The sequence below is a fragment of the Hydractinia symbiolongicarpus genome, chromosome 6 (genome assembly GCF_029227915.1).
Source record: "Hydractinia symbiolongicarpus strain clone_291-10 chromosome 6, HSymV2.1, whole genome shotgun sequence".
NCBI classification, from domain to species: Eukaryota; Metazoa; Cnidaria; class Hydrozoa; order Anthoathecata; family Hydractiniidae; genus Hydractinia; species Hydractinia symbiolongicarpus.
The window spans coordinates 11,466,655-11,478,182 of NC_079880.1; the positions used below are offsets into that span (position 1 = coordinate 11,466,655).

An 11,528-nucleotide genomic window follows, 5' to 3' on the forward strand; every position below is an offset into this window, starting at 1 on the left:
TGTAAATCGATTATTCCTGCTTGGTGTTCAGTATAATAAAAACATTGATATCCTAGGCAGTTATGCGATTGCAGTGCTTGCCTAGCAATAGGAAACTGAAGAAGCTATCCTGGCTGTATGATCATAATAACTAAATAAATATATAATGAAATAATAGGTAAAAATATTCCCTGTCCTAATATAATAATTTCAATTGTTATAATACCTTACGGTGAAGCAACTAGTTCTTGAAATTAAGTAAAAAACAGAATGCAACACATCCACGCATGGGAATTTCTAAGGGTGGAGACGAAACAAAGGCCTTCACAGGCAACATTGATGAAGAAAACAAAGAATAGGAAAATATCACTTGCTCCGAATTGATCGCAATGTTTCATAAGATGCAAAGATGAGCCCTCATCGACAATGACAGTCAAGTCATGATTTCGACCATGACAAGGAAGACCCTGTAAACAAACAAGAAAACGATTTTTTTTTGTCAAAGAAATAGTTTTTGTAACAAGTTTTGGATGAATTAAAAAGAAAACCTTTTCTTAACTTGATCCATGTTCGCTTTACATATATAACAATAATTAGCGCATTTTTACCTCCCAATGGGGTTAAGAAAGCGGGTCATGTTGTAAACAGCGTTTGAAAAGCTAAATTTGACATTTTCTTACCCTTTTAAAGATTCTTTAGTCTAGAGCATAATGAAAATAATTTTTTAAAAAATTAAGGACAGCACCCAAGATTTAGACGTTCTTAAAAAAATGTAAATGTTTAAGGAAGGAATAAAATTCACACAAAAAAACACCCTGAATTCACACTTTTAGTGAACATAAAGCTGTCTTTTTTTATTATTATAATTCGATTTATTAATTTCTATTAAAAAGCGGGAATAAATAGTCAACAAACATTTCGTCAAAATATTTTTCTCGCGCATAGTCAGAATACGGCTATCATTATAAAAAACTAGCCGGGAGACTTAGCGACGGCGCGACGGGTTACGCCACAAGTTATCCAGCATGGAACGACAGGTTGAGCGCTTAAGTGCAAGTAAACCGTGAAGCATTTTCATGTGTAGCGCTGTAGTAAAGGTATATAGTATTTCGCAAATCTAAAGTAGCGCATATATTGTTATAGTCTTTCAGTTGTAATGTATTTTAGAGTAAAGAACTTCCCTGCAAATGTAACTAATGTAAAAACACAGGTAGTCATGACAGGCCGACATTTTTTTTCTTTTGTGGAATAAGCTTACTTCAGTGCACATAATAGGCGTAATACCCTTTCAAAAAAAGTTTATGGCCTCTTCGCAGAGCTTAAACATCCCCTCAGCAATTTTATTTTGCAGAATAAATTTGCAAAAATTCATTGTCAGTTTAAATAAGAACGCACCGACACAAAATTAATTATGGCTAAAAAACAAACTCCAAGTATCAAAGGTTAATTAAACCGTTCTCATCATTAAATTTTGGCAAAGTTTAAAATAAAGCAAAAGGTGTAGCTAGCTAACTGTGTTTAACATTTAGGATAAAATGATTATTTGAATATTTTTTGCAACCAACTCTATGTGGCTACTTTCATTTTTTAAGCCAAAGTTAGCCAACAGCAGCCACAACCTGAGTAAATAATGAATTGGAGAAGATAAATAATGTTGGCTAGTTATCTTTATTCAAGATGCTCCCTCAAAAACTTCGTCCGTAGCTAAAATCTTAAAATTGGTGTGTCGTGACAATATATTTGTCTTAACAAGGAAAACCATACAGAAAACATATATTACATAAATAAAAAGCTCTCAGAAGAAAAAAGGTTAAACAGACCCCTACAAGCCTAACACTGACCACAATTACTTCCAAATATAAAGCAAAAAGTACAGAACACTTCTTTCTAAACGATTTTATTGTTTTGATTTTTTGTTAAATTTCAGACTGCTTTTCAATTCATTTGCCGATAGATAAAAAGTTATTGTGCCAATGTGATAAAAAACGCGGGCAAAAATAATTTAACAGAACAAACACTCGGGCAGTATTTTAAGATTGGTTAACTTATTGATAAAATCGCAGCTCACCAAATATACAAAAAGCTGGAAAATAAAACGAAATCTAATTCGTATGATATAAAAGGGTCCTTATTGTGTTGTTTCCGTAGTACCACATTTTTTCTGGTCTGCAAACAGAAAGATTACGGCTATTAGGGGAGAAAATAGTTGAGAGACCCACGTCGAAACGCCAGGTTAAGCCACAAGTACCTCTGTGACTTGGCCTTATAGCTGGTGCAATGCCTAGTAAGAACCGTAAGGTGTACCACACATTCAGGTAGTGTTTCAGGTTCCAGCAGTAACTTTTCCGCGGCATTAGCTGAAGTAGAAACACAAATGGTTGTGCCAGTTTTTACCCCATCGTCGAAAAAATAAGTTGCGGAATAAATTTCTGTCAAAATAAAGTATTAAGTGAGAGTAGCCCGATCGTAGCATGTTTCCCACGTTGGCATGTCGAGGACGCGTAAAATTTGGATTGTTTATTTTCAAAAATCGGGGTTCACGATTGGTTTACTTTGCAACCCTTTCAAACACATAAAATACGGCCATTATTAAAAAGAATAGCCGCAGTGCGATGGATAAATCAACGAGTTCACCTGTTTTTTATATGTCGTATTTCGTATGCTAAGGCCACTAGTGTACCACTTGAGCGAGAAAGAGATACCATAAGGCTATTATTATGTAGAAATATAGTAAATAGACAGGATTAAACGGATTTAATTGTTAATTATTGCAAGTATTTATTTGAAGACAAACAAAAATTTAATAAGTCATTACTATGAAATAATATCATACACGAAAATAAAAATTCGCAGTCAGATAAAAATAAGAAATTTTGCGAAAATTAAAATTCACGAAAGAATCTTTATACCGCAAAATCCGCGAAATTTCTATTATTTATTATATTAAAATATATGCATTTTACAACATCGCTTTTTTACTCACTAATATACTGTTTCTAAAGTGCGCTTCTCACACCTTTTTTGTTAATGTTTTGTTGTTTTTTCTTAAAAGGAAAGAACTTCATTTTAGTTTTTTTATATACTGTCAAATCTAAACAAAAAACACATTGTAGTAAATCGAATTAAATGTTACTATTTAAAACAGAATTTATTTGTTCATAAACATTTAGCAAAAAAAAGAAAAAAAAGAAAGAAAAAATACGATCCGTGCATTTAAAAATAATAATAACCCACGAAAGCGATGTTTTCTCTAAACTTCGGGAAATTATCTTTTACTATTCTTGGTATGAATTTATAATTTTCCTTCTTTGAACAGAATTTGCCATAATTTCATTCACCGCAGATTTAGCACGCGTGAAAAATTTACATGTCAAATCACTATTGATGACAGTCACCTCCAGCATTCGCACCTATATCGCATTAATGCCACAATTCTTTGCTTTACCTGCGGCAAGTCTGAAAGGAAATCAATATAAAAGTCTACTTTTTTTTTCAAGAATTCCATGAAGGACTTTTTACTGCTTCCTTCATCTCCGTTAATGTTGGCTTCTTTAAGCTCATCATTTGCAGCTTCTTGCTTAAGATTCTGATTTTCATCAATATATTTGTTTTCGCAATAAACACCGCATTTCTCCGTTCGACAAATGTCGCTACCTTCTAGTTTCTCGTTTCGATTTTGCGTTTTGTTGCATACCTTCCTTCTCCAGTAATTATAACATTCTCTCACCAAATTTTGCACACTTTTCTCCTCGTTAGTGTTCACTGGTGTCACTCGCGGTCGTAATTTGTTCACCCTCTCGATGAAATATAATTCTCGTATTTCTTGCATCCCAATTTTCGGATTTAATAAGACATTTTCAATTTCACTTAGGACTGACTCCATTTTCTTGCAAACCTCGCGTTTGCTTGACAACAAATAGGTCAGACGGTATTTCTAAATGACTTAGTTAAAGTTAGTTGTTACGTTTGAACTGCAAAGAAGGAGAGCAATATGTCTAATGTAATTAAAAAGACATTAAAGGGACACAAATATCGTACGATCCTTGATTACTGATTAATTGTTGGTGAAGAGTGGTTTCTATTTGGACTACTTTTTTTAGTTGCATAATGTGAGTTTGATTAATTCCTCTAGTTAACTACTCCTGTGCTGGCTGAGTTTTTTAAACTCGCTAACCATTTGTTATGAAAATAATAAAACATAACCAAAAGACTTCTAACACAAAATAATAAAATTAAATTACTGTTAATCGAGGTAGGAACTGCAACTTATTAATCTTTTTAGTAATAGCCGTATTGTGTCTGTCTGTCCGCAAGAAAAGTGTCGTGCAACGGGCACACGAAATGGCAGCTATTTTAAAGACTAATGACCCCGTGGTTTTTTCACGGGTTAACGACTGGTCTCTATAATAATAGGCGTATTTTATCTGTCTCTGTGCAACATGACACCGCAAGTACCGAGACACGCAAAAAATCCCCACGGCCCCACGGCTTTCTTTCGAAGTACCCCTGTTTTTTATCAGCTTTGTTTTGACCGTTCAGGCGTAGTAGATCAATCATGAGGCTCGATAATTCACTAATAACCAATACAAGTTCATCGCGGCCTCAACCTGGCGAAAGAGGAAACACGCTACGATTGGGCTAAGCTTACGGAAGCCATTTTGGATTGGAATTAATGACGTGAGGTTTGTAGGTCTACTTCTAAGTACTTTGTATCTATAGCATTGTTTATTTTCTGTGTGTTTTACATGTTAAGATGAATACTTCTTCACGAATTTTAACCATGTATAAATCTTCAACAAACAAATTTTAGGTTTTTAATTTTGAACATAGATTTGAAGAAATCGTCCTAAAAAGCCGGTTGGTTGTTTAACTAGTCTATAGTTTATATTATGTGGCATTCTAAAGTAGGGCGAACTCATTTTTAATGTAATTCTTATTATTAAGTGTTTATAAAATTATAATTTAGTATGCTGGGATTGGTTTACAATATTTGACACTCTAAAGTAGGGCGAACTCATTTTTAATATAATTCTGATATTGACTGGATATAAAATTATAATTTAGTGTACCGTGATTGGTTTATATTATTTAGCACTAAGGGACTAGTAGATTAAAAAACCATGCCCACGGTCTGAATGAGGGAAAAACAAACAGACATTAGGAAGAAAATAAAGGCTGACTGGCTTTCTTTCATAATCAAAGCACGTACACATACATATTTTTATATAGATTATTTACCAATAATTTACCTAGAAGTATAATATATAGTGCAAACACTTAGCTTACGCTTGTGATACAATATCAGCCTGGTTGTTTTGATCAAACTTAAGACATTTCATATTCAAGATATTGAAGTACGTGTGGCTGATGGCAGCAGCAGATGTTCCTCCATTAAAGAAAGATACCTAAAAAACGGAGCAAGGAAGCCACGCGTTAACCCTCCTTTTTACGTCAATATCATTGCTTTTTTACTATTAAATGCACCGTAAACCCTTGCTTACAATAATGGCTTGACGGCGCTAGAAAAGGGCTAACATATAGATATACTAGTCCTTAATAAAGCCTATAACTTACTTCCGTTACAACAATGTGAGTAAAATATCAAACCATTTTGATACTTAACACCGAAACCTTAACGACAGTACACGTCTACTTCTAACGTCAATAACCTTATTAGCGAAAACAAAACCCAGATAATTCTTACCTCACGTAGACACTTTTTAAATGCAAAGTCACACTGGCAGTCGCTAACAGTATACATCCCATTGTTGACTACACCATACCTGGCGGCTCCGGACAAAAGAGACCTAAAGAACAAATTGATATATGAAGTTTTGTGGTGAAGAGGTTTTTCGATTTTGTTATTCCTTTGCTCCTTTCTGTATCTTTTTACAGCATTTTTGTAGTTTCTAGACATAATCTCGTTTATTTGCTGCAAATCGTAAATTATTTTAAATTTCATGTATACAGGTATCATAAATCCTAGAAACATCGTGGTAATGTTTTGGCTATTTCTGAAGATTGATAGAAGCGTTGATAGAGTAAGCCACATCAAGGGTAGGTTAGACCCATAAATTTCAGGTCTTACGAAGGTTTGCACCTGCTTGCGCATTCTATCCTTGATGTTGCAGCTGTACAAATTATTTCTATTTGTTATGCACTGCACTATGTTTTTTCACCCTAATACTAATATCATTAGATTCTTCCGTTCTTTCTATAATTTAGTTACACACTTTACTTTACAACCAGCTAATTTATTAGTACATACAACTAGTTGTATGTAGCTACTCACACACAAGTTCAAAACGATTAACCCTATTCGGTCCGGGGGGGGGGGGCGGATTCCGCCCCCCCTGACGGTTTTTTTTTAATAACTCCCGATGGCTTTCTTATATGGCTATGATACTTACTGAGTTTCAACATTTATCTATAAGACACCTGCATGCTAAATGTTTAGGTCCCATACCTTTCAGAGGCTTCGATATTGGCCATTACTCGAAACTACCCCTAAAATCTCTATGAAATCCTTATAATGGGGAAAATATAATAACTCCTGTTAGGATTATCCTTAGAACTTGAAACTTACAACACGACTTTGTTTTATGAAGAAGAATCATTTTGAATAATTTTGACACGTGACTAATCCGATTTTCCGATTTTGTCGGATTTTACCCGAAAATCGGAGAAAAACGGATTTTCGGGCAATTTTTGGCAATTTTTTATCCGATCCATGTAAAAACCGGAAGATATGTTAAAAAATTTTTATTTAGCTTTCAGAAACTTTAAACAGAATGTAAAAATTCGATCTAGAACAAAAGTAATTATATTTTAAGCAGATAGTGGCATTTTTAACAATTTTCAAGCTTCTGATGACGTCACAGAAAATGTGCTGACGCAAGCAAAAATTTATTGCCGCCATTTTGTTCCTTTTATGACGTACTATAAGTGTGCCAAGTTTGATTCAATTTGAACAATCCTATGAAAAGTTATTGAGGGGGGGCGGAATCCGCCCCCCCCCGGTCATAGTATGTTCAAAAAACCCCGGACCGAATAGGGTTAACTCCATTTAAGAATTTTACTTGTAGCAAGATCTTTTTTTGATGATTTCTACAGTTTTTTTATGTAGCTAGAGAGTTAAAGAAAAGAGTTGCATTACTGCTGTTTTACCGAAAAGTTGCTAAGCCATAATTTCACCTTACTAAATACCAAGGGATTTAATGTCGCGGGAAGTTATTTCATTGAAATTCGAAGGCCTTTGACAATTATAAAGTATCACTTACAAAAGATTCTTCTTAGAATATTACAAAATAAGTAGTTTGCTTTTTATAAATTAAAGAATAAGCTAACTCATAATTTAAAAGGACCAATTTAATGTGACTTGTTAAAAAGTAAATCTATTGCAGCTAAGGCCCAATACGAAATAAAATATAATACAACTTGGTGATTTACTACACAGGTGGAACAAATATTATAGCTTATTTCCTACTGAGAATGTTCATCCGGACGTTAGGTGTAACATGTTCGCTTGCTGCATGCAATTCTAATAACCAGTATTGAAATCCTGTATCCTGTAGTTAACTGCTGTAAGCAGCACTTTTTAATTTCATTATATAACTTACTACTTTGTTCTTTGAATTTACTAGAATATTTATCCCTGACACCATCACCTCTTACTTTTCATTGCTGAGGAATACTTTCAATTCAGGCGTTTGTGGCTGCAAGTTTCAGAGTTTGAACTTCGGCGCGTAATTAATCAATTTTCATTACATTAAAGATGGCAGAATTCTGTGTGCTATTTCAGTTGTTAAGAAATATTTACGCTTTTAAACGCTTCGAAGTTGACTAGTCTTAACTTTCAAAGCTAAAATACAGGCGTCACGGCCAGAAAAAAATTCTAATGCACATTCCCAGATACTGATCGTTTAAAACTTCAGTCAGGAAATCCATAATGGAAAGAAATACTAAATACCGGGATATACTAAGTGATATCTTTTTAAGAATATTTTGCCTGGTCGTTGCTTTAAAAGTGTGTACCTCTTTAATAAGCCCTTTTTTCTTTTTCCTTTTTTATGTTACTAGTATATTTACAAATTATAATTATTATATAAAAAAAATCACTTGAGCCATGAGTAATGAGCGGCCGAACAATTAAAATTTACTTACCTCGGACAATGATCATGTGCTCGACAACATTTGTCAACAACCCGAAGAAGTCCTAAGTCATTATAATCTTGAGCATTGTTACCTTCCCCACACCATTTGGTACCTACAAAAGCAATGCAATACTTTAACTGATATGTTTGTCAGATATTATGCAAAAGTATTTTAACACACTCTTTCTTAAGCGTCCTGAAAGTCTAAATTTATGGCTTGTTTGCAGATATGTAACTATACTGAGATGATTTAAATACTGATATTTTATGCTTTTTAAAAGCAAAAACTTGCATGATGTCCATGTGTATTTTTAATCCCAGACTTGTCACTACGTTTTTATGTTGTTGGAGCTAACCGCTTCCGTCTCTTGCTCTGGCTTTTTTAAGATTTTATGTCTGCTAGATTGTACTATCTCTCATTCCACATTGGGTTCAGTATAGCATTTAAACTTACACTCACTTTTTCTATAAGCAGCTAGAGTTTTGACTTGGTACTCGAGTTGTTGAAAAATGTCTTTAAATTGATGGAAAAGTTTCTTAACTGTTGCTTAGAAGAACATCAAACAATCTTAAAATCCTGCTAAGAACTATTTTTAATTGTTTTATCCCTTGTTAAATTCTTGCATAATACCCTAAATATTTGTTAAAAGCAGAAAAAGGAAAAAAAGAGCTCCATAAATAAGGGTAGAATATTTTCTAAGAAAAAAAAAGAACCTTAGAGCACATGTTGTTATTAACTTGGTATAATTTTGTGCTTGCACTTATAATAAAGTTGCCTAGGAATTTTGTAAATTTCGGTACAGTTGTTTATACCAAGGGTAGGTAATAGTTAGGTATTAGCTAAATCGAACTGAATTCCATCCTTTAAATATTTAATTAAATAATTGTGAAAACAACAATGTCTCATTTAAATAAAAGTTATTGGCAAAGAAAACGTCAAACATCTGAAAGTATATAAATAAAAGGTGAACAAAGACGCGAATTAGTTACCTGGATATATAGTTCTCTTTGCTTCCTTTTTTGTCACTGGATCTTGATGCTCGAACGTATATTCTTCTACAAATTAATCGCAAGTAACCATACGTTTTATTATTCGCACTGTCAGAATTTTTTTTTATAGAAATGCAACTAAATAATACAGCACTTCTTAGTACTGTAAACTGATTTTTTGATCTAGAATTTTTGTGTTTTCCAATTAATTTATTCTTTCAGTTTTAGAAAACAAATATTAAAATATTCGACGCTCCTGTATCCTACAAACCACCTTCAGAATCTTTTATCAATTAAAACTTTTTAATTGTGCAGAGTATTTTACTCGAGATCTTTAATGTTTCAGAAAAAAATGTAAAAAAAAATAGGTTTAAGGCATTTTCGATATCAAGTTGCATCGGTTTTGTACTATTTTGAGAAGGCTATAATACAATCTAAATTGAGTATAGAATTGAACAATAGTATAGGGGAAATTCAACGGTCACCACTGAGCAACTATATTACGATCATCCAGTTATTACTTGGTGAATAAAAATCTAAGTTTCGTTAAAGAGGGTGTCTTTCTCCAAGAACAAAAGAGTACTTGAAAAGTAACCATATAATGTATATACCTGCGTTTAAGGGACGCTTTGCTTCCTTCTTGTCAGTTTTTTCGTGATGCACGTGTGCAATATCCTCTACAAAGTAATGCAAAGAACAATTAGACTTAGAACACAGCTTTTACACATGTTTTAAATTTTTTTTAGTATACAATATTTTTTAATTAAAAATAATTACAATTTAATTAAAAAATAAGAAAAATGATAAAGAAAAAACAATACAAAGTAAAACTATATTGTCAAAAAGTTCCACGCGAGACTCAGTGTTTGATTGCATAGAAGAGAAGTGAACATTTGTGACTAAATAAAAAAAAGACATTGTGCAATTTGCTATTCAAGGATCTGAAACCTCCAAGGCAAAGCAAAGCAGATTTTGTTATTACAAAGGAGAGTTTACATTTAATCGAAGTTTTTTACAGATCTTTTATTGGAAGCTTGAACATGTTCTGATTTTGCTTGTGACCGTCAAGTCATATTTAAAACAAAATAAAAAAACAAATGTTTCCGAAATCTTAATTAATAGGGCTGTGACATCAGCTCCTTGTATATTTTGCAGTATTTTTTTAATGGGAATTTTTTAAACTCTTTTTATATAAATAAAACTTAATTTTGTAGTCATTATCACCATGGCTAGCGTATGGCACGAAAACCAAACTTTAACGGATATGTTGCCATTGTTTAGAGCTGCGAAAAACTTTAGGAAGAAAATCCTATAAATAACAACAAATGAGGCAAAACTTTAATTTTTTCTTCTAAATACTGATAGCACAAGAAATCAGACTAAAAGGACTAAAACTGCCAAAAAATTGGATCCTTTTGGTTTGCCTTGCTTTTGTGGATTGGAACGTATTGAAAGTCTAACACAAGAGCTAATGATTTATAATTTCTGTTACCCCGTTATGTTTGTTTGACAAAGTATTTGCAAGTAATGATTGCCGTCCAAGTTATTTCAAATAGACTTATTGCTTAAAATCACTTTTGAATTGTTTCTAACTTCTACTTTACCTTTAGTACGTAATTTAAGTGTTATCTAAAAATTCAACAACGCAAGAACGTCTTTACTTTCTTTGCTTAAGCATTTGGTTTTGACCCAACAAACACAAAAAGAGGAAACTTACGTTCCACGACTGGCATTATTTTTGTTTCATCCAAAGATCGAAGAAGGTTTCCATTTTTTTCTGTTTTCCAATCTTGCTGATCCATTGACCTTCCTTGCACGGAAAAGAATGCAATAGCGCCCAAGATTGCTGCGAAACTGAAACGGAATGGGACTGTGTGTCACGATAAGAACGTTCTGAGCATGCATGGTTATTTCGATTCTTTTTCTCAATATGGTTGTTTAACGACAACACAAAACTTATTTAAAGCTAAAGTACATATTATAAATTTTTATCTCTATAATAATAGCCGTATTCCGTCTGTCTGTCTCTGCGCGGACCCCCCGCTGAGTTAGAAAATGATGTTACGTAAACACGAATATCAAATGCGATATATTTTTATCCACTTTGCTGCGACGGGTAAATATAAAGGACGGGCGAACCCGTGGATTTTTCCACGGGTAACGACTATCTATATTATAATGCCCGTATACGTCTGTCTGTCTGTCTGTCACGCAAAATGGTAGCTTAGCTGCGCAATAGCAAGAAGCACGCAATGTGGTATAAAAAGGACGGGTGAACCCGTGGATTTTCCACAGGGTAACGACTAGTATATATAAATTATTATATATATATTATAAATAAAATACATACAACAATATATATATATATATATTTAAAGCTGTTTTACACATTTTGTTACAAAAGGC

The 11,528-nt window shown here is 33.2% G+C and overlaps 1 protein-coding gene across 1 annotated transcript; it reads right to left on the reverse strand.

Annotated features, from left to right (window-relative positions):
- Nucleotides 1–4,580: 4,580 nt before the first annotated feature.
- Nucleotides 4,581–11,047, reverse strand: LOC130647268 (phospholipase A2 large subunit-like). The gene is made up of 6 exons (XM_057453058.1): nucleotides 10,840–11,047; nucleotides 9,734–9,799; nucleotides 9,123–9,188; nucleotides 8,143–8,245; nucleotides 5,684–5,786; nucleotides 4,581–5,384 (listed from the first exon to the last, which is right to left on the reverse strand). Exons 1-6 carry the CDS (start codon nucleotides 10,922–10,924, stop codon nucleotides 5,262–5,264), a joined length of 546 nt encoding a protein of 181 aa, XP_057309041.1. The 5' UTR covers nucleotides 10,925–11,047; the 3' UTR covers nucleotides 4,581–5,261.
- Between the last annotated feature and the right edge of the window lie 481 nt (nucleotides 11,048–11,528).

Coding starts and splice junctions, on each gene's coding strand:
- LOC130647268 (XM_057453058.1), bottom strand. CDS start 10,924: ATGGATCAGCAAGATTGGAAAACAGAAAAAAATGGAAACCTTCTTCGA. Junction 9,800..10,839: donor AATAATGCCAGTCGTGGAAC/GTAAGTTTCCTC, acceptor ATTACTTTGTAG/AGGATATTGCACACGTGCAT. Junction 9,189..9,733: donor AAAGCGTCCCTTAAACGCAG/GTATATACATTA, acceptor ATTAATTTGTAG/AAGAATATACGTTCGAGCAT.